Source organism: Delphinus delphis, chromosome 10 (assembly GCF_949987515.2).
Source record: "Delphinus delphis chromosome 10, mDelDel1.2, whole genome shotgun sequence".
Lineage (NCBI taxonomy): Eukaryota > Metazoa > Chordata > Mammalia > Artiodactyla > Delphinidae > Delphinus > Delphinus delphis.
This window is the reverse complement of record NC_082692.2, coordinates 23,288,364-23,310,458: the sequence shown is the minus strand read 5'-3', so window position 1 is coordinate 23,310,458 and position 22,095 is coordinate 23,288,364. Positions and strand designations below refer to the sequence as shown.

At 51.8% G+C, this 22,095-nt stretch overlaps 2 protein-coding genes across 2 annotated transcripts; one reads left to right on the top strand and one right to left on the bottom strand.

Moving 5' to 3' along the window:
* Positions 1-715: 715 nt before the first annotated feature.
* Positions 716-3,436, bottom strand: LY6G6F (lymphocyte antigen 6 family member G6F). Its single transcript, XM_060023274.1, has 6 exons — positions 3,379-3,436; positions 2,544-2,873; positions 2,196-2,459; positions 1,082-1,237; positions 874-940; positions 716-740 (listed from the first exon to the last, which is right to left on the bottom strand). The coding sequence occupies exons 1-6, from the start codon at positions 3,434-3,436 to the stop codon at positions 716-718; spliced, it is 900 nt and encodes a 299-aa protein (XP_059879257.1).
* Positions 3,437-6,862: 3,426 nt separating this feature from the next.
* On the top strand, positions 6,863-21,533 carry ABHD16A (abhydrolase domain containing 16A, phospholipase). Its single transcript, XM_060021539.1, has 20 exons — positions 6,863-7,048; positions 8,032-8,088; positions 8,868-8,934; positions 9,183-9,269; positions 12,263-12,348; positions 14,181-14,254; positions 14,433-14,555; positions 16,521-16,635; positions 16,743-16,844; positions 17,802-17,865; positions 18,291-18,340; positions 18,792-18,915; positions 19,389-19,493; positions 19,728-19,791; positions 20,216-20,272; positions 20,419-20,481; positions 20,623-20,699; positions 20,784-20,882; positions 20,981-21,027; positions 21,203-21,533. Exons 1-20 carry the CDS (start codon positions 6,917-6,919, stop codon positions 21,284-21,286), a joined length of 1,677 nt encoding a protein of 558 aa, XP_059877522.1. The 5' UTR covers positions 6,863-6,916; the 3' UTR covers positions 21,287-21,533.
* Positions 21,534-22,095: the final 562 nt, after the last annotated feature.

The following is a 22,095-nucleotide window of genomic DNA, read 5'->3' as shown; positions in this document are numbered from 1 at the left end:
AGCGCCTAGGATAAGGGGGGGCACAGGTACCCCCATCCTGACTCAGTTCCCTCCACTTCCATCTGAGGAAGTCTGGGGTCTGATTAGAGGTGCTTCTCTCTCAATTTCTTTTCTTTGCGAGGATGAGACAGGGGTGGGGATCTGGCTTAATTTAGAGGCAAGTTGAGTCTTCTTTCCATTCTCTCTGTCCCTCAGTCCTCCCACTTTGTACTTCTATTTGTTCTCTCTCTCTCTCCATCTCTTTCCCTTTACCCTGACTTGGGCCTCTTCCCTTCTCTCTTCTTCAGTTTCCCCCATTTGTCCTTTGGTTCCCCCATAACTGATTCTCCACCACTGCTCAAGTCTCTGGATTCCTCTGTCTCTTTTCTTCATCCCCACTCCTCCGCAACCCCTTCCAGCTACCCCAAGCTCCCCTCAACCCCATGGTACTGCAGGCTCAGGGCCACCCCTCCACTGGCTTCTGTGAGACAGGAAACCACACTTTTCATAGGTGACATCACAGAATAATGCTTCTCCTTTCCTTCAGCCCCCAGCCCCTTCACACACACACACACACACACACACACACACACAGAAAGCTTGGCTGCTGGAGACCAGCTGGACTGTGAAGTAGCACTCCCAGCCCCTGCCCCCTTGCCAAGGTTTTCAGGAATCTTTCAGGTGCCAGATGGCCAGGGAGACAGCAGGTCACACTTCCCAGCAGATGTCGTTGAGATCACCTGGTCTTAGGGGCAGGTGGCCTGTGGGTTTTGCAAAGTGGAAAGACATTAAGGATACTTCTATTCTCCACGTCCTCAGGAACCAGCATCCCATCCCCACCCCAACCTCAGTCTCCTCTGGGATTTAAGCCTCTGCCCCCTAGTTGTTCCTCACCTGAGATGGGCCAAATGGATGTTCTCATAGACCTGGATCTCGGGTTTGAACTGAGGAAACGAGGCATCTGGGGAGAAAGAGCCATATGAGGTGTGGCAGAGAAGTCACAGATAACTCAGAGCTATATTCCTTACCCCCCTCCTCCCCTAGAGAAGACAGGGTATAGAGGCAAGATATGAGCCCACCCCTCTGGGAAGGAGGGACTCACTTCTGTGCTTAGTCCCCTGGACCCTCCGCCTCCAGAGCATGACGCTGAGGACCACGATGGTGAACCCCTGGCCCACTGTGAGCAGCAGCATCAGGATCCAGGGTGCACCCCACTCTGTGGAAGGGGCACAGAGGGCCGGGAAGGCATCCATGGAGGCTGCGGTAAGGGCAAGACGAGAGGGATGAGGAGGGAGGCAGGGAGGGGGGTCTGTCCCTCGTGCCCCAAAGAAAGGCTTTCCCCCATAGTCTGCTGGGCTCTTCCAAAAGAAGGCTTCCTTGCCCCCAATATCCACCGCCCCATTTTGCCTGTTTCCAGGCCTCTCACCCTGATCCCATAAACCAACATTGACAGAGAGTGGTGATGCCCCCCTGGCTACACATGGATGGCTAACTCCAGGGTGGACCACCAGCCGTAACTGGGATTTTTTCCTCAAGCCCTTCACAGTAATCCACCCTTTTAAGAAAAAAAGAAAATGCCTTGTGTTTATTCATTCTTCCATTCATCCACTCCACAGGTATTTGCTGAGTGCCCACCACATGCCAGACCCCAGACTAGGTATGAGGATGTAGAGGGAAATAGAACCCAGTCACTGCCTGTTAGTTGGCCTCTGCTTACAAAAATAATGGTCATTTGCTCCTCCCTCCTGCCTTGTAAATGGGTTGTTCTACATCCAATAGCATTCCTTCTCTGTATAATGGACTTCTTATTGTAAAACAATTATATATTTTTTCTCCTTCTGCCTCCACCATCAATGGGCCATTATAACATCAGTGCATATATCCTTTCTTCAAAAGACAACCGCCCCAGCAATAATTCTTACCTTCTTCCTCACTGCTAAGGGATATTCCACAAAGGTCATAGATTATCCTATTTCTAAACAAAGGTATATTCCACCAGAATTCCTCTTCTCCCTCTTGACTGATGGTCTATTCCATCAGAAAGCTGGCTTAACCAGCCCCCTTCTCTGTTACAGATTCAGTCAGTGAGAAAAAAGCCCTCCTCCTCCAGGCAGCGGAGGATAAAAACAGCCAATAACAGATTCGCCCCCTCCCCTAGCTAGCAGTGCGGGATGTGTCGGAGGCAACATCCCTTCCCTTAGTGTCCATCAGTTTACCTGCCAGGCTAAAGCTGACCCCTTTGTTCTGAGGCATGAGGCAGCGGATGTTTCTTGGTCTACGTCCCCTGGGCTCAGGAAGCCCCTCCCCAGGACACACCAAGAGCAGGGCAGCTCCATCACCCCAGAAGGACTGCACACGCCCCCTCACAGGACCCTTCCCCTCCAGCCAGGTCACAGAGTCCAGGCGTCTGGTGGGGACCACAGAGCACAGGAGGATAGAGCAGGGGGATCCATCTGCAGCCCTCGCAGAGAACTGGGATCCTGGAGGGAGAGAGGGACTCCTCAGTTCTTTGTCTGGGCTTCCCTGCTTCCCAGTGGCCCCTGGTCTGCATGCTCCCCACTCACCTCTGAGCACGGAGACATCATACACCCTCCAGTTCTGGTACTTGTGGCGGTGACCCAGCACGGCGCACCAGTACCGCCCAGCGTCTCCCTCCTTGGACCCTTCCAGCCACAGAGAGTTGTTTCCCAGGAGTTTGAGCCTGGATTCCCTTCCAGTCTTCCCAGGGTCTGGGGCTGGCCTGGCTACTTGGACGTGGGCCACTAAAGCAGTGGAGGAGCCTGTTGCAGGACTGCGGAACCAGGACAGGAATTCGTCTCCATCCAGGGTGGGTGGTGAAGGACATGGCAGCTCCATTGCCTCCCCCAATGCCACATAGATGGCCTGGATGTTGTCTGTGGGGAGGGGGCTGTGTGAGACCAGAGACCTCCATCAGGTCAACAACCCCACCCGTCAACCTCCTACCCCTGGCTTCTTCCCCTTCTGGGGTCCCCCCCAGCACTGGGCCTGACTGTGAGCACTTTTCTCGAGTGACAGCAACAAAAAAGTAAGGTGGAGAGAAGAGGGCGGGGCTTTCCCCACCTCTCCTGGCAAGTGAGGGAATCTGAGGGCAAGAGGGAAAAGGCTGGAATCGTTGACAAATGCCCATCCCCCTCCCTTTTGTTTCTCCTCTTCTGGATGAGCATTCACTTGTCCGTTCTTATTTTCTAAAGGAAACTGTACCTGACCTGGACCCTCGCTGACTCTGGATCTTTCCCAGTATTAGAGGCAGGGGGAGGTCAACTGGGGTAAATCTATCTTCTTGAGACAGATGCCTTCCCCAGGCCGCTAAGGAGAAACAGCAGCAGTCCCTCCCAACCCTGTGAATAGGTGAAGGACCCCTCAACTCCTGCTCCTTACCTGCAGCGGCCTGGGGGAGCCCATGTAGGCACAGAAGGAGGAGGAATAAGTCAGCCATGGGGAGAGCTTACCAAGTTCTCTTGCCTGGGACCTGCTATCCCCAAGGAGGAAACAGAGCCCAGATAAAGGCCCATACTCCCTAGTCTGGAGTGACATGGGCCTTTGAAGGGGATGGGAATGCTGGGGAGATAAAGCCCAGCTGCATGTCTAATGGGGGAAAAAGTGACAACCACCTTTCTGTGCCAAGAGGGAGAAGACCAAGTTCAGGCCACTCCAAAGATGACCTCTTCACCCTTCAGACTCCACACCAGCTGAAGGACTCAGAACAAAGACTCTATGCGCTAAGAAGAAGCCTGTGCAGAAGGGGTCACGGCTGTCCACCTCCCATCAGTCTGGAAGTACATTCCGTGTTCTCTCCTCCAGCCCAAGAGACACCAGCCATGAGGGAAGAAGCTGAGTCTTCATATTGGTTTCCAGGGAACCCAGCGCAAGACTGCACATCCAGTCAGTACTCCCTAAAGGACTTAGAATGACTTTCTCTGTGGCTGCCTGGCACATCACAGACTTCTTCTGAGCCCCTGATGAGTATATTAAGTTATTACTCAAGGAGAAGGATAGCAGGGGCCTGGAGAATTCACTGATTCATCCCTTTGCCTCAGGAAGGACTCTCTTAAGGCAGCTCTTCATATTGCTCTAATAGTTTTGAATGTGTTATTTATTTATTTTAAAAAAAAAGACTCCTGGTAAAGCATTTCTTTATTTTTTAAATTAATTAATTAATTAATTTTTATTTTTGGCTGCTCTGGATCTTCGTTGCTAAGTGCGGGCTTTCTCTAGTTGCGGCAAGCGGGGGCTACTCTTCGTTGCAGTGCGCAGGCTTCTCATTGCAGTGGCTTCTCTTCTTGCGGAGCATGGGATCTAGGTGCGCGGGCTTCAGTAGTTGTGGCGCACGGGCTTAGTTGCTCCGCGGCATGTGGGATCTTCCCAGACGAGGGATCAAACCTGTGTCCCCTGCGTTGGCAGGCGGATTCTTAACCACTGTGCCACCAGGGAAGTCCCAATGTGTTATTTATCTTTAAAGGCTATTTTTTAAAAATTGTTTTTGATGAACTATTTCATGCATACCAAAGACTATATCTAATGTACAACTGTATATTGGCTAAATAAACTGTGGTATATTCACATAACGGAACACTCGATAGCAATTAGAATGAACAAACCACAATGACATGCAACAATGTTGAATCCCACAAACATGATGAGAGTAAAGAAGCCAGAAACAAAGGGCACATACTGTATGCTTCATTTACATAAAGTGCAAAAACACACAAAAGTAATCTATGAGGTTAGAGATTAAAAGAGTGGTTACCCATGGATGGATCTAGAGGTTATCATATTAAGGGAAGTAAGTCAGAAAGAGAAAAACAGGGACTTCCCTGGTGGTCCAGTGGTTAAAACTCTGCACTCCTGGTGCAGGGGGCCTGGGTTTGATCCCTGGTCGGGAAACTAGATCCCACATGCATGCCACAACTAAGAGTTTGCATGCTTCAACTAAGAGTCTGCATGCCGCAACTAAGAGTCCTCATGCTGCAACTAAAGATCCCGCATGCTGCAATGAAGACCCAGCGTGGCCAAAATAAATAAACAAACAAACAAACAAACAAAAAAGAGGTCTTCCCTGGTGGCACAGTGGTCAAGAATCTGCCTGCCAGTGCAGGGGACATGGGTTCGAGCCCTGGTCGGGGATGATCCCACATGCCTTGGAGCAACTAAGCCCGTGTGCCACAACTACTGAGCCTGTGCTCTAGAGCCTGTGAGCCACAACTACTGAAGCCCATGCACCTAGATCCCGTGCTACACAACAAGAGAAGCCACCGCAACGAGAAGCCCAAGCACCACAACGAGAGTAGCCCCCGCTCACCGCAACTAGAGAAAGCCCGCACACAGCAATGAAGACCCAATGCAGCCAAAAATAAAGAAAAAGACAAATACCATATGATATCACTTATAGGACACAAATGAATTTATCTGCGAAACCTACTGACAGACATAGAGAACAGATTTGTGGTTGGGGGGTGGGGTGGGGTGGGGTGGGGTGGTGGGAGAGGGATGGATTGGGAGTTTGGGATTAGCAGATGCAAACTATTATATATAGGATGGATAAACAACAAGGTCCTACTGTGTAGCACAGGGAACTACATTCAATATCCTGTGATAAACCATAATGGAAAAGAATATGAAAAAGAATGTATCACTTTGCTTAAAGCAGAAATTAACACAACATTGTAAATCAACTATATTTGAATAAAATAAATTTTAAAAATAAATTCAGATCTAAACAGAAAGAAAAAGTAATGGTTACTCTTGGTGGGGTGGTAGCAACTGGTAGTGATCTGGAGAGGGTCTTCTAGATGCAGTAATGATGTAATGATGTTATCAGATTCCTGATCTGGGTGATGACTACATGGACATATTCAATTGGTGCATTTTTCTCTATATGTGTTTACTGCAATGAAAAGCTAAAGAGTTTATATATTATGTAGGTGTAAGGTACTAAAAAAAATAAAACAAACCTCTATATCTATCGAGAAACAGAATATTACCCTTTCAGCCAAAGATCCTCTATGCTGTGTAACAGTATTATAAATTTGCTCTTTATCTTTCACATACTTGATCATTAAATTTTAAGTGTTTTTGAATTTTGCACTATGGTGTCATGTTGTATGTAATCTTCTGTGGCTTTCTTTTCTCCACTCAACATTATGGTTTTGAAAATTGTTCACGCTTAAGTGCAATAATTCATCCTTTTTTTTTTTTTTTTTTTGCGGTACGCGGGCCTCTCACTGTTGTGGCTTCTCCCGTTGCGGAGCACAGGCTCCGGACGCGCAGGCTCAGCGGCCATGGCTCACGGGTCCAGCCGCTCCGCGGCATGTGGGATCTTCCCGGACCGGGGCACGAACCCGTGTCCCCTCCATGAGCAGGCGGACTCTCAACCACTGCGCCACCAGGGAAGCCCCATCCTTCTTTTTTTTTTTTTTTTAAACCAGTATTTCACACATCTTAACAATACTGAGTCTTCCTATCCATGACCATGGCGTAGCTCTCCATTTACTCAAGCCTTTGTTTACCTCTTTCAGTAATTTTTGTAATTTCCTTCGTAAAATCTTGCATTTCTTTCATTAGACGTGTTCCTAGATACCTTTTTTGTTGCTCTTGTCAAACGCTCCTTAACCCCTCTTTCACACTGTCGCTCGAGAGTCTGCCAGTATTAAGGGGTAGAAAGAAGTGGCTTAACTATGTCTGATAATATTCTAACTCTCCGCGGTCCAAACGCCTCCAACTAATTTCTGACTATTGCAGTTCCCGTAGCTCCAACTACAAGAATCCATGCTGAAAGGGCGCTGAAAATATCTCAACTCCGCGCAAGGCGGAGCCGGTACGTGCTGACGTCAAGGGCACGCAACACCTTAGGGTCCGGGGGAGGGCGGGGCCGGCAGGGGGACCTGCTGCTGAAAGAGCAGCGCCCCGGGCCGGGGCCATGGCGAAGCTGCTGAGCTGCGTCCTAGGCCCCCGGCTCTACAAGATCTACCGGGAAAGGGACTCTGAAAGGGCCCCGTCCAGCGTCCCTGGGACTCCAACTTCAGTCACTAACCCCCCTTCCAGCTCCTGGGTGAGTCGAGCTCTCCCCTGGTTAAAAACATAGTATGGCCCAAACCCCTTTGCGGCCTTTGCTCTCCAGAAGCGCCCATTATTGGAAATCGGGGGAGCCTGCTTGTCAAGCTAGTTGTCCGCAAAGTCTGCTCTCTTTGTGCTTCCTGGGTTAAAGTCACGCCTGTGGACTGGCCGCCTGCTGTATCGCTGTTGTCCAGTGCTTTCTCATTCCGACTGCCACTCCTTGCTTTTTTCCTCTCGCGACCCCTCAACCCTGCCCGTCTTGCTTCATGCCGGTCCCAATTGACTCTTAAGTCCTGGAAGAGACCGTGCGCGGATTCAGGAGCTGGATGATTTTGCCATCAAACTCTCGATTTCCCCTTACTCAGTGCCTCACCCGGTTCCGTTTATCTTCCCTGGCCTTGAATTTCAAAATGACTTCTTCAACATATCATACGTCCGCTCTCCCCCACCCCACCCGCAGCCTACCTTGGAGACCCCAGGATCACTGCGTTTATGAAAACCTGGGTGGTGGTAGGCTGTGTTCCTAAATGTTCTCTTTTTATCGGTGGTCTCAGATTATGTTCATTGCCCTCTACAAACTGCCCACCGCCAGCCACATTCTCTTCCTTAATCAGACGACTCTCATTCCAATGCTCTTCTTTCCCTCTTAAAGTTGTCATGATGTCTTTCCTTCTCTACCTCTGTCCCCATAGGCACACAACCCATTTGAAACTGGGTTGTGAAAAAGAGCAAAAGTCGTCCAATGCTGCTTTCACTTTGCTTCCAAGTCCAGTGCCCTGTGTTTGTTCTCAGGGTCTGGAGTAGGAAATCAGCTTCTGAGTCAGGGTGGGGAAAAGGAGCTTCCTACAGAGCCAGAGATGTCCTAGGAGAGATGACTCTGGGGGCTAGAGCCAGAGGACACACATCAAGGCTTCTAAAAGGGAAGGTGGGGGACTTGTCAATGAGCAGCATCCTTAATTCGGCCATCTGTTTTGGCAGGATACGTACTATCAGCCCCGTGCCCTCGAGAAACATGCCGACAGCATCCTGGCACTGGTATGTCTGCCCTGGCATCTGGGACTGTTGCATCTTTTCAGACCCAGCTGCCCTCCTGAACTTTCTTCTCCCCAGACTAGGACAGGGCAGTGCCCCTGGGGGTGGGGGATGCTCTGGGCTCTGCAGCAGACATCTCCAACACACACACACACACACACATGCACACGCACACGCACACACACAGAGATAGCTCTCAAGCGCACATACTTGGTACTCTCCTTTGGCATGTGCACTGCTGTCTCTGGGGCAGCCTGAGCCATGAGGAAGCTGCGTTTACTCTTGGGACCATCCGCAGGTGCGGAGTCCTGCAGTCCCCAGTGACCTGTCCTCCCTGGCATCTAGCCTCTTTGGCTGCAGAGACAGCTGTTCTCTCTGGCAAGGTTCCGATGGTGACATTTGTGCATCTCTTGGGGACCAGGCCAGGGGCTGTCCTGAGTAGGGCTGATTGAAAAGGCTTGATTAACTTGAGTAGAAAGAGAGACTGGCCTTTAAATGTGATGAAATTATGTCCGGAGATGATTAGGGGAAGAAACTAGAAGCTGTACCTAGTTTTCCAAGCCTCTGTTATGCTCTGACACACTGCCTTCAACAAATAATTGAGCACCTACTGTGTGCATGGTGTCATGCACAGAATAGGTACTTGATATGATATCCCTCACGTTATCCACTTTGCTCAGAGCCAAGGCCTGGAAATGGCAGACCGGTGTGTGTGTGTGTGTGTGTGTGTGTGTGTGTGTGTGTGTGTGTATTGATTGCTTGTCCCTGTCTTTCTGCTACAGGCTTCAGTCTTCTGGTCCATCTCTTACTACTCCTCTCCCTTCGCCTTCTTCTACTTATACAGGAAAGGTCAGTGTGGTTTCAAAGGTGGTGGGACAGGAAACGGGCAGGTCATTGGCAGCTGAGCCAATCCCCTAATGAGGAAAGGGGACCTGTGATGAGGATGGCTTGGCTTCCCTCTTCCATCAGGTGTCTTCTTCCTCTGAGGGTGTGGCTGTCCCCAAAAGAGGGTGTGGGGGGGAGGCTGGGGCTGAACTGCGAAGAGGAGCTGAGGGCCAGTGGGGAAAGCTTCTCATAGAATCCCTCTCCCCCACCAGGTTACTTGAGTTTGTCCAAAGTGGTGCCACTTTCTCACTATGCTGGGACACTGCTTCTCCTGCTGGCAGGAGTGGCCTGCCTCCGAGGTAGGTGGAGACGGAGACCGGCTTGGATCTATCCATCACTGAGTAAATATTCATTAAGTACCTTTGCAAATATAGTTCGGTGCTGGGCCCTGAAGGGAAGTAATTAATGGCCGAGACATGATCTTTTCCTTAAAGGGGTTGAGTTGTAAATATGAACAGATAATTAGCAGAAAGGTTTGCTATTATCTAGAAAAGATGCATATACCCTACAACAGTTCCACATATATCCATGTGTATGTTTGTGTTAATCCTTAAGTGGACTCCATGGCCCCTAATAGCAGGATGGAGAAATACATTAGAGGTTATAGTCCTACAAGAGAACACCAGAGAGCAAGGCAGATGAACAAGCCAGAGTTACACCCAGCTACACAGATGAATCTCACAGATATAATGTTTTTGGGTTTTCTTTGGCTGCGTTGGGTCTTCGTTGCTGCACGCGGGCTTTCTCTAGTTACAGAGAGCTGGGGCTACTCTTCGTTGCGGTGCGCAGGCTTCTCATTGCGCTGGCTTCTCTTGTTGCGGAGCATGGGCTCTAGGCGTGCGGGCTTCAGTAGTTGCAGCGGCATGCAGGCTCAGTAGTTGTGGCGCATGGGCTTAGTTGCTCCGCGGCATGTGGGATCTTCCCGGACCAGGGCTTGAACCTGTGTCCCCTGCATTGGCAGGTGGATTCTTAACTACTGCGCCACCAGGAAGTCCCCCACAGATATAATGTTGAATGAAAGAAGCTGAACACCAAATAATTTATGCAGTATGTTTCCATCTACATAAAGTTCAAAAGGGATGCATATATAAGTGGCAAAACACTAAAGAAAAACACAGTCTTGGTTATCTTGAAAGTCAGGAGAGTGATAACCTGGGAGGGGGCGGGAACAGGCTGGGGAGGACTCCTGGTGGGAGGTGGCTTTGTGCTCTTTCTTGACCTGGGTGATCGGCACATGAATGTTTGTATTCTTTAAACTGAATGTATGTTTTATGGACATATGTTATTATCTCACAATTTAAAAACTGAAGAGAGAAACCAAATCAGTGCCCTCTGGTGGGTGTACTTGATGAAAACCAGGTGAGGGGGATGCCTAAGAAGGGAGTGGTGGGGTCAGGAGCTGGACGGCTGCCGTTGAGTCCAGTCCGGGGTGAGGACCTTCTGCCCGTGGCGCTGGGCTCCCTGCTCCGAGAGGCCCTCCCTGACCACCCTATCTGAAAGTCACTCCCACTCCTCAGTTTTGTCTTAATTTTACATTTTATTTATTTTTAATTTGGGGGAGAAATTAAGTACAGAAAAGTCCGTAAAACAAAATATCAGAAAGAACTAAAATGCTCATGTTTTGTGCTACTGCTTCAAATACCTTTTGTCAATAAAATACTAAAGCATTACAGGGTTGGCGTTTCCACTGGAATCTTCCTCAGCCCCGTGTTTCTCTTTCCCCAGAAATAACCATTGTCATCTGGTGTGTTTATTTTTCCCTAGTCCATATTTTTATATTTTTACAAAATAGAGACCTCATTCCATCACATCAAAGCTGCTAAGAGTTGTAAATGCATACCGATTTCAGTTTTCAAATGTGAAAAAAAATATATGAACCTTAGAATCTGTGCAATATGATAAGTATAGACAAAATAGAGCATTTTGGGGGGTGCATTTTACATTTTTAGCACAAATGACATCACTCTATCCAAATCACTGTGCAGCTTGTTTCATTCTCAGTATTGTTTGGGGGCTCTACCCTTGATGATACCTAGTGTTCTAGTTCATTCTGGTTTTATTTTCTTTATAGCCCTTATCCCTCTGAAATTTTCTTGTTTACTCATTTATTGTCTTTCTCCAGCCCCACCCCATCCCCAACCAAAATGCCAGCTCTTTGAGGGCTGGGACCTGTGTGTCTCGTTTCCTGCTGTCACTCCCATGTCGGAACAGTGCCTGGCGCATGACACCTGTCGGGTCAGTGGGAGCAGAGAAGTCAGGGCTTGAGATTCCTCAGCAGTGAAGGGAGAGCAGATGCGATCGCTGAGGGGCCAAGCAAAGAGAGAAAAGAGCTCAGTGTTGAGAATGACTTTCGATTCAGAGAGAGAAGAAGGGAGGCAGGGGAGGAGCAGCCCAGGAATTGGAAGGAGGCAAAGAGGGACCCAGGAAACAGGAGAAAGGAATCTTGACAGACGGGAAGAGTGCTGAGTGGCACAGTTAAAAGAGAATGGGGGGACTTCCCTGGTGGCGCAGTGGTTAAGAATCCTCCTGCCAAGGCAGGGGACACGGGTTTGAGCCCGGGTCTGGGAAGATCCCACATGCCGCAGAGCAACTAAGCCCGTGCGCCACAGCTACTGAGCCCGCGTGCCACAACTGCTGAAGCCTGCCCGCCTAGAGCCCGTGCTCCGCAGCAAGAGAAGCCACCACAATGAGAAGCCCGCGCACCGCAACGAAGAGTAGCCCCCGCTCGCCGCAGCTAGAGAAAGCCTGCGCGCAGCAAGGAAGACCCAACTCAGCAAAAAATAAACAAATAAATTTACTAAAAAAAAAAAAGAGAGAGAGAGAGAGAAAGAATGAGGACAGGAAGGGGACTCGGATGCAGTGAGTGAGGAAGTAATATGGGGCAAGAGCAAGAGCTGTGAAGCCAGATGCAGGGAGTTAGAATATGCAGAAAAGAGTTGGAAAGGTAGCATTGGAGAAGGGAGGAGGGAGAAGGAGAGAAACCCAGTGTTAGCAAGAGTGAAGCCTGAGGGCACGTGACAGTGTTTTAAGACTGGGAAGAATGAACATTCTGGAGGGTGGAAGGTCTATAGTCTAGGAAGAAACAAACTGGAGAAGTTAGGGAGGGGAAGAATGCCCTTGCCGGCCACTGGATATGGAGGAGGGGCGTCGGCCCAGGTCTCCTGTTTCCCCAGATCCAGGGCCCTCTGTTCCTTTTCCTCTCACTTCTTGCCCATCTCGGATTCTCTTCCTGAAACTTACTCGTCTTGCTTCCCAGTTTTCCTAACACAGTTTCCTATCCTCTCTCCACCAGGCATCGGCCGCTGGACCAACCCCCAGTACCGGCAGTTCATCACCATCTTGGAGGCAACACACAGGAACCGGTCTGCAGAAAACAAGGTGAGACCCTCAACTGCCTCCGCAGAGCACCGGCCCAGCTTCTGCCTGAGCAGGGAGATGTGTTTTGCCACCCGCCACACTGGGCGTTTGCTTGCACATGGCTGGATCCCTTCTCCCCTCCACAAGGGAACTGTCCCCCTGAGGAATTTTTCCTCCCTACCACTTCTGGTGGAATATCCCACTAGAATAATCCTCCACCCTCCATCTGCAAGAATTGCCTAGATGTGGAAACATTCACAGTGTTTCTTAGAAGGAGGTCTCCTCTCTATCACAACAGCTCATTCTGTAAATGTTTGTTTATTTTTGCCGTGTGCATTGAACACTGTGCTAGTTTTGTTCAGGGATGGGACAAGACAGGCAGGTATGTCCACCCTTGTGCCCAAGAGCACAGTGTGGTGCCAGGAGGGAGAAAAGCTAGGGCAGGGTGTCCTTGGAGTCGTGCCAGCCCAGCCAGTGCTGGAGTGTGATCATCTTTGAGAAGGGGCTTTGGGGCCCTATAAAGCTCTTTCCTGTTACACAGGGGTTTCTGGGATCAAACAGCTCTGACCACCATCATCGTATTGCTGTTTGCTCCACACCACCACTTACGGAGCTGTGTGAAGATGTTCCACCATGCCGCTGTCTGACGCATTTTGCATACACCCTTTCTAATCCTCACAGCAATGGCATGAGGTGGCATTATTACCCTTATTTTTATGTCTGAGGAAACAGAGGCAAAAAGAGGTTACAAGACCCAAGCAGAGTCACAGAGCAAGGAAGTGACTAAGCCTGTGTTTGGGTCCAGGCCCGAACAGAGCTTGCCTAAAATTTGCTTCCCTTCATTTTGTTTTGTTTTTCCATTTACATTTTTGTAGAATTTTTCTATTGCTCTTTCTTAGTCCAGTTATTTTTGTAAATGTCAAAAAAAAATGTCTGTGACAGAAAATAAACTATTCTCAAAGTGCTGGGAGCTCTGGGGGTGGGGGAAGAAATACAGCAGAGTGGAAGACACAGCTCTCACTGCCCTTAAAAAGCATGTGGACTGGGCTTCCGTGGTGGCGCAGTGGTTGAGCGTCTGCCTGCCGATGCAGGGAATGCGGGTTCGTGCCCCGGTCCGGGAAGTTCCCACATGCCGTGGAGCAGCTGGGCCCGTGAGCCATGGCCGCTGGGCCTGTGCGTCCGGAGCCTGTGCTCCACAATGGGAGAGGCCACAACAGTGAGGGGCTCGTGTACAGCAAAAAAAAAAAAAAAAGCACGTGGACTGACTCAGTGGGGTAACCGAAGGCACAGATGGTCTGGGTGGCATCAGCAGCCCGTGGCTGCCGGAGTCGAGGGAAGGGAGGTGCCCGTGAGGATGGAACAGTCAGAGAGGCCTTGATTCAAGTGGTGGCCCAGGTGCAAAGGGGCTACCGTGGGCATGACTTCTCTCCTTCCCTCTCACTAGACATTTTGATCCTTCAAGATAGAATCGTGTAAAGAACCTAGGTGGGGAAGGGAGCGTGACCAGCCAACAGGCTCCCCACCTCCTCCCTCAGAAGCTCCAGCACCTCCAGCGCCCCCTCCTGGGGGTGAGTCAGTCTTAGATTTTAGAAAAGCGAAGAGTGTTAGGTTCCTCTTCTGGATGCGGGCAAACAGGCCAGAGTTGATACCTGATAGGGCATCCTCTCTAGCCTGGCTTTTCTGGCCCCGGCAGAACTTTCCATCTGCAGACCGGAGGGTGTTGACCTCTGCTTGTCTCCCCATGATGGGTGGGGGCCGGTCCCCTGGATGGTGGGAGTGTTGGGGGTGGGTAGGCGGGCATCCCCACGACTCCCCTTTTCATCCCCTCCCCCATCTCTCTCCGCCCACCACAGAGGCAGCTCGCCAAGTACAACTTTGACTTCGGGAGCTGGCCAGTCGACTTCCACTGGGAAGAGCCCAGCAGCCGGTGAGGCCCCGGCTCTTTCGCTCCATGCCTGCTCTGTCCCCCACCTCCACCCCTTCTTGGGATCTAGGGCCCGCCATCCAGCGCCATCTCCTCATTCCTGCACCCACCATCCTACGGACCTCAGATGCGCAGCTTGCTCTCCTGACCCCATCCTCCCCTGCATCTTTCCATTCCTCAGGAAGGAGTCCCGGGGGGGGCCTTCCCGCTGGGGTGTGGCCCTGCTCCGCCCAGAGCCCCTGCACCGGGGGACTGCAGACACCTTCCTCAACCGAGTCAAGAAGCTGCCTTGTCAGATCACCAGGTGCGAAGCAGCAGGGAAGAGAGGCCAGCTGGGGTGGAGGGAACATAGGGTGCGGAGGCTCCAGGACAGGGCGCTCCGCTGTTAGCTGACTGTCATTTATTGGGCTTAGTGCCATGTACATTGTATTATTTGTAGCAAAGTATTTAGTTTTTATCCACATCTGTGAGTGGAAAAAAGAGGTTCAGAGAGATCCATAGTCTCACAGGTGGTGCATGAAGAGCTGGGATATTAACACAGTTCTGACACAACAGCTCTTTCAGTGAGGCTGAGAGGGAAGGGTGAGGTTATGGGTGGGGCGGGGACACACAGCCTTAGCTGCAGCACGGTCTGGTGGCAGCTGCGGCCCTATCCTGGTCCCGCTGCTCCTTGGTTTTTCCACTTCGAGGCAGCTCCAACTTCTGCGTCCATGAACAACCTGCCTCATAGAGTTGGTGAGATTTAACATATTCTGAAGGGCTTCCACCTTGCCTGGGTGCCTGAGAGCATGAGGTGGAACCTAAGGAAATCGTGGTTGTGGGTGCTGGTGATGTCTGAAACGACAACAGTGACCACAGCGGCGCGGCCAGTGTGGGAGTTTTCTGTTGCTGGGGGCTAGGAGGCAGGTTGGAGGATACCAAGGAAGTGGATGGACTTAGTGGTCAGTTGTTGACTGTGTGCTGATTGATCAGAGGGGCGAGGCAAGTTTGAGGTTTTGAGGGGGGATGCTGGACGGGGTTGTACAATGTTGTTCTGGGGACAAATCCTACTTCGGGATTAACTGGAAGTGGTTAACCATCTTTTTCAGGAACAGCACCTATCACATCTCTTTTTTCGATTTATTTATTGATTTTGGCTGCGTTGGGTCTTCGTTGCTGCGCGCGGGCTTTCTCTAGTTGCGGAGAACGGGGGCTACTCTTCGTTGTGGTGCGCGGGCTGCTCATTGCGGTGGCTTCTCTTGTTGCAGAGCACGGGCTCTAGGCACATGGGCTTCAGTAGTTGTGGCACGCGGGCTCTAGAGCGCAGGCTTAGTAGTTATGGCGCATGGGCTTAGTTGCTCCACAGCATGTGGGATCTTCCCAGACCAGGGCTCGAACCCGTGTCCCCTGCATTGGCAGGTGGATTCTTAACCACTGCGCCACCAGGGAAGCCCCCTACTGCATCTTTTGTGTCTAGATTAGTGTATTTGTGCAAGAAATATTTATTAAGCCCCAGAGTACTCTTTGCGAGGCTCTTGGCACCTACTACATGGCAGATACCGGGCATATCGCAATGAACAGTATTATTTATTTGGGGACCTAAATAAATACATTAACAGAATCATAATTTTTAATTAGTTTGCTTTTACTTATATCAGTATACAGAAAGTATTATCTCATAAAACTTTCAATGTTAATATGTGCATATATGTGTACTAGGCCACAATATAAAGTATTTTAAAAAGGTTGCAGTAGGGCTTCCCTGGTGGCACAGTGGTTGAGAGTCCGCCTGCCAATGCAGGGGACACGGGTTCGTGCCCTGGTCCGGGAAGATCCCACATGCCATGGAGCGGCTGGGCCCGTGAGCCGTCGCCGCTGAGTCTGCGTGTCCGGAGCCTGTGCTCCGCAACGGGAGAGGCCACAACAGTGAGAGGCCCGCGTACAGCACAAAAAAAAAAAAAAAAAAAAAGGTTGCAGTAAAAAAAGTTTGAAAAGGGAGGGACTTCCCTGGCGGTCCCGTGGTTAGGACTCCACACTTTCACTGCCGAGGGCATGGGTTCAATCCCTGGTCGGGGAACTAAGATCCCGCAAGCCACGTGGCACAGCCAAAAATCAAACAAACAAAAGTTTGAAAAATTGGTGCATATATTGTTTCGTTAAGTCCTGAAAGAGGCAAACGAAGCTGTGAAGGTCAAAGGTGAAGCCGGCCCCAGAGTCTCTGAGTGCTTGGGTTGGGATGGTCCCTGGGCTCCACTGTGTTGGAGGTTCATTAACCCCGTGTTCCCCACAGCTATCTGGTGGCGCACACCCTGGGGCGCCGGATGCTGTATCCGGGCTCTGTGTACCTGCTCCAGAAGGCCCTCATGCCTGTGCTGCTGCAGGGGCAGGCCCGGCTGGTGGAAGAGGTAAGGCTCCCTTGCCCGTGACCGCCCCCCCCAACAGCCCTTCTTCCCCCACCCAGGAATGTGGCCTCCTGCCCCTCCAACTTGGCCATTGCATCTCCCCCACTCAGTGTAACGGGCGCCGGGCAAAGCTGCAGGCCTGCGACGGCAATGAGATTGACACCATGTTTGTGGACCGGCGAGGGAGAGCTGAGCCCCAGGGACAGAAGCTGGTGAGAGGGCACAGGGAGCCCAAAGGTAGAGTGTGGGGAGGGCAGTGGAGGTTCTAGAGATCTCAGTTCTACAGCAGCCCTAAGGAAGCACAGTGGGGATAATCCCATCTCCCAGCTCCGCCCTAAAGACCTCTTGATGTAGGAAATCCCTGTGATAGGGAAATAGATGGAGGAGTTGACACGCAAGGACCAAAACGTCATCATCGTAATAGTCACCACTTAGCACTTACCACATGCAGGGCATATGTTTGAGCCTCACAACAGCCCTGTAAGATAGGTACCATTTATATTAGCCCATTTTACAGATGATGAAACAGAGGCACAGAATAGCTTTTCCAGGTCACACAGTTAGTGAGTGGGAGAGCTGGGATTTGAGCCCAGGCAGCCTGGCTCTAAAATCTCCTGCGCCCATGAAGCAGCCCTGGAAGGAGCACTAAGCCAGCAGCGCTGGGTGCTGGGTTCTAGTCCCATCGCTGCCCAGATGCTCTGAGGGTCTACCCAAGCCCCACCATCCCTGAGCTTTGGCTTGGGGCACCAATAGAGTTTATCTGACCATAATTCTGGAGCCCGAGAGGGAGAGGGAAAGCGATTGGCATACCACACGAAAGAAACAGTCACAGAAAAAATGGACCCCAAAACTAGAAAGGAAAAAAAAATCCATAATCCCATTCCTGAGAGATGGCCACCTGGTAGTCTTCCAAGGAAGAGTGGACACTGCTGGGGGGTTGAGCATTTCAAGTTGGATCATTCCTCTTCCTCGGAGGGCCCAGTTTGCTAAGCATTTGCATCCACTTTGCCTCTCACTTTACGGACTTGTGAAATGAGAAGTTTCTGTTCTCCTTGGAGAGAACAGGAAACGTGCCCTTTCCTCTTTCCTACAAAGCTCCCACAGGCTGCCCTCCCTGCCGCTAGTGGGATTTTTGGTCCCAACTTGGCTCCTTCCTGCTTCCCCTATAGGTGATCTGCTGTGAGGGGAACGCGGGCTTCTATGAAGTGGGCTGCGTCTCCACACCTCTGGAAGGTAGGCCCATGGCTCAGCCCTCTTATCTCTGCCCCTTGGAATGGAATGTCCCCACCTTCCCACATGGATATGACCTCCCAGGGCCTAACCACTTTCTCTGGGTGAGGTTTGAGACCCCTGCCTTTGGGGAAAAGTCTGCTCCCCACTTGCTTTGCTAACCTTGCATCCTTCCCCTAGGGCTGTGTCCCTAACCTTATTATGCTCTTTGTTCTGTTCCCCGGACCCAACAATCACATCTCTCTCCCTTCTGCTGCCTCAGAACCTTTTTGTCATCTTCCCATTCTGGGAAGGCTTGGAGTTCTTGGCCTCTGAGTTGGGTGTTTAGAACTCCAGTGTCCTTCTGCTCCTTCCCCCAGAGCTGGGGGCAGAGAGTGGTGGGGGGCGTGGACCATGAGGTCCCAGCCCTTCTTCCCCCTGTGTTACAGCTGGATATTCAGTCCTGGGCTGGAATCATCCCGGCTTTGCTGGAAGCACGGTGAGACCTTCTCTGAAATCCCTTCTTTTTCTGAGTTATGGTCTGTCTCCCTCTGGTCAGCCACTGGTGTTAGGGAAAGGGGTTATATGTTTCTGTAGGGCCTCCCACTCAGCTGTGACCTGGGCGCCAAGGGCAGGGAGCTGCAAGCCTCCTCCTCTCACCCTGGGGGCTTGGCAGGAGGGGAGGCGGTGGATCTTGCTGTAAACAACTGGTTTCTAGAGAGAACAGCCCCTCCCACTGCCCTATTCTTTTTCTTTTTTTTTAATGCCACTGACAGGCGTTTATTCTTCCATTAGAGAAGCGCTCTGAATTGTCTGTTCAGAGCTGCAGCTCCATCTTCGCTGTCTGTTGCAGCGTAGCTGCAGGAAGGGTCCCTGCTGGGAGGTTGGGGGGCGATGGGCAAGCGGCCTTTTGTGCTGACCCATTCCTGCCTTTGCCCTTCTTCCTGCAGGGGGTGCCGTTCCCACAGAACGAGGCCAACGCCATGGATGTGGTGGTCCAGTTTGCCATCCACCGCCTGGGCTTCCAGCCCCAGGACATCATCATCTATGCCTGGTCCATCGGCGGTTTCACTGGTACCAGCCTCCCTCCTCCCCCCCCCTACTGTAGGCACATTCAAACCATCTCTGTGTCCCCCCAGGAGAGGTGGGGAAATGCACTGGTGGCCCAGGAGCGGGGTGGAGGCTTCAAGGAGGAGAGGTGGGACGGGGGTGGGATCTCTGAGTGCATCTGGAAGAAGCTCTCCTTTTTCGCGTACACTTCACATTTCCTTCCACCCTTGTGCCCGATTATTAAAAGAAGTGGACTGGGGTCCTGGGGTGGTGACATCAGGGAGTAAATGTCTCCTCTGGTATTGTCTTCAGTGCATTTCATTGTTCTCTCTCCGTCGTCTCCGGCAGACCCCTGGCTGAGTGAAGTGAGGGGTTAAGGAGAGACCTGGGGCTCACTTAGTAGGCAGGATGGGGTCAGCCTATAGGATCTGTGGGACAAGGGTAGGGGTGGTGGGCCTGCCCTTGGTCCTCACCCTTCTTCCCTGTCCTGGTACCAGCTACGTGGGCAGCCATGTCCTACCCAGACATTAGTGCCGTGATCCTGGATGCCTCCTTTGATGACCTGGTGCCCTTGGCCTTGAAGGTCATGCCAGACAGCTGGAGTGAGTGCAGCTCCCAGGCTTGCCCTTCAGGAAAGAGGTGGGCTGGAACTGGGAGATGTTCTAACTGGAGATGGTTCCCCTTTCTGTGGGTGGGGAGTAGGTCACCCCATTGTTGAGAAGCAGGAGGACTCCCCTGTCTGGGGACCTCAGTTTTCTATCTCCATGAACAGTGGGGACCTCGGTGTTGAGCAGGGGCTTTGTCTCTGCTGTCCTTTCACATTCCTCTCACTTTAGGGGGCCTGGTGACCAGGACTGTGAGGCAGCATCTCAATCTAAACAACGCAGAGCAGCTGTGCAGGTGAGGGCGGGCCAGTGTCCAGCGTATAACACCCTTCCCCCACCTCACCCCCTGTAGAGATGCTACTGGGTGTTCAAATGCTGAAATTAGTACCCAAGTACAAGTACAAGCCACTGCCCCACATTTCCTAGTGGCCTCGCCACCACCACGGCAGGCCCGACCCCTCCCAGCTTCCCTGGGACCCTGGACCTTCTCACGATCTGGCAACTAGTCGGTTCATGCCTGGCCCAGCAGGGACCTCCCAGCAAGGCCTGACTTTGAGCCATGCCCATTCTTAAGTATTCTGACTCTACTGGGTGAAGGGCTAGCCCAGGGGGCCCTGCTGTAGCAGGGGTAAGAATGCAGCCAGTGCAGGGGTGGGGTGGCCAGTTGTCACCTGTCTCCCCCTCTGAGCTCTCCCTCTCCACTATGCTGTCCTCTGAAGGTACCAGGGCCCTGTGCTGCTGATCCGCAGAACCAAGGATGAGATCATCACTACCACGTGAGTGCCTGGGAACTTCTGCCCTCCTGGATCCCAGAGACAGCCAGGGAGTTGCCCCTCCTCCCTCTGCCCACCAGAAAACCAGGTATCCAGAACCTTCCTCCCCAACCTCCAGCCCCTCCAGTGTACATTCTTCTCACCCCCAGGGTTCCTGAGGACATCATGTCTAACCGAGGCAATGACCTCCTGCTGAAGCTCCTGCAGCATCGGTGAGAGCCAGGGTGTGTGTACGCACATACGCACATATGTGTGTGTACTGACACCAGCGCGGGGAGACAGGGGAGAAGGTTTGGGGATGACGAGTGAAGAGAACTGGGTCTTGACCTCTTGTCCCGGCACTGCCTCCATAGGTATCCCCGTGTGATGGCGGAGGAGGGTCTTCAAGCAGTGAGGCAGTGGCTGGAGGCCTCCTCACAGCTGGAGGAAGGTGAAAGGGGATCTGGTGAGGGCTTTGGTTGGGGGCCTGGCAAAACCAGGTTGCTGATGGGCACTCCTCTCTCTCCATGACCAGCCTCGATTTACAGCCGATGGGAGGTGGAGGAGGACTGGTGCCTGTCCGTCCTCCAGTCCTACCAGGCAGAACACGGGCCTGAATTCCCCTGGAGCGTGGGTAAGGAGTCCTGGGGCAGGAGGAGGGGTTGGGAAGAGCCCAGGAAGGGGGTGAATATCCAGATGCGTGGCCCGTGTTTGAGCACCTCCTCTCTGCAGGGGAGGACATGAGTCCAGAAGGAAGGCGGCAGCTGGCTTTGTTTCTGGTGAGCTAAGGGGTGGGAAGCAGGAAGAGGGTGCCTGAATGGCCAGGGGGCACGTGTGGGGCTTGGGGACAGGGGTACCCTGTAAGCATTGGAAGTAGCAGCTTTTGTAGAGTGGGTAGTGGGTTCGGAGGGTGTCTGTGTTCTGTACCCCACCTGTCCCGCCCTCTCCCCTCAGGCTCAGAAGCATCTGCACAACTTCGAAGCCACACACTGTACCCCACTCCCGGCCCAGAACTTCCAGATGCCCTGGCACCTCTAGGGACCACACTGGGACTCATTCTGGAAGAACGGATGGGAGGAGACACGAGGAAGGACCCTATTACTTGTTATCCTCTGTGTTTATTTTGCTGTTTATAGTTTGTGGCAAGCGGGGAGACCATCCCCCTTCTCACTGTTCCTCTTGCACGTTTCCCCTCATCCATCCGGCAGTACCTAACCTTCCCCAACACACTCCCTGCATTAAATGAATGGATTATTCCTAATAATTAATAAAAATATTTTTTCTACTGGCTGGCTAATTTTGTGACTTCCCAGGTGTCCAGGAAGCCAGGGTTGGGAGTGGGGAGAGTCGAAGCTCCAAAGGGCTGGGCTTTGAGAAACCCCAACTCCAGACAGCCAGTGTAACCCTCCCCATCTCTGCTGTCACCTCAGGCAATAGCACGAGCTATCCTTGTGCAATGGGTCCCCAGTCCTCACCCTTCCCTGGCATGCCTAGTACTATCACCACTGTGCGGCCTCCCTGGTGCCTGCCTAGGCCTTCCTGCATACGACCAGCCCAGCAGACCAAGGTTGCCTCCTCTTGCTCACAACTCATGGGCTTTGTTGGTTACAAAATACTTTCTAGCTCCTGATTTTCACCTACTCAGCGATTCTACAGATTTCCAGGTCCAGCCTGCATGGTCTCACCATCAGTCCTTCCAGTTTTCCTTGCTTAGCTCTTGCTCTTTCCGTGGGGAGTGAGGAACGGCCTGCTCCCATGTCTGATGCAACAAGCCCTGCACACCCTCCTCACCATGTCAAGTCTCTCTCTTCACACCCTCTTTGCAATTCAACAAACACAGGGCCTGC

Excerpts from the sequence above, each read along its gene's own strand:
- LY6G6F (XM_060023274.1), bottom strand. The coding sequence starts at position 3,436 with ATGGCTGACTTATTCCTCCTCCTTCTGTGCCTACATGGGCTCCCCCAG. Across the intron at positions 2,874-3,378 it reads GCTCCCCCAGGCCGCTGCAG|ACAACATCCAGGCCATCTAT; the intron begins GTAAGGAGCAGG and ends CCCTCCCCACAG. Across the intron at positions 741-873 it reads ATCCATTTGGCCCATCTCAG|GCCACCTGCCCCTAAGACCA; the intron begins GTGAGGAACAAC and ends CAAAACCCACAG.
- ABHD16A (XM_060021539.1), top strand. The coding sequence starts at position 6,917 with ATGGCGAAGCTGCTGAGCTGCGTCCTAGGCCCCCGGCTCTACAAGATC. Across the intron at positions 19,792-20,215 it reads AACGCAGAGCAGCTGTGCAG|GTACCAGGGCCCTGTGCTGC; the intron begins GTGAGGGCGGGC and ends TGTCCTCTGAAG. Across the intron at positions 20,700-20,783 it reads CTCCTCACAGCTGGAGGAAG|CCTCGATTTACAGCCGATGG; the intron begins GTGAAAGGGGAT and ends CTCCATGACCAG.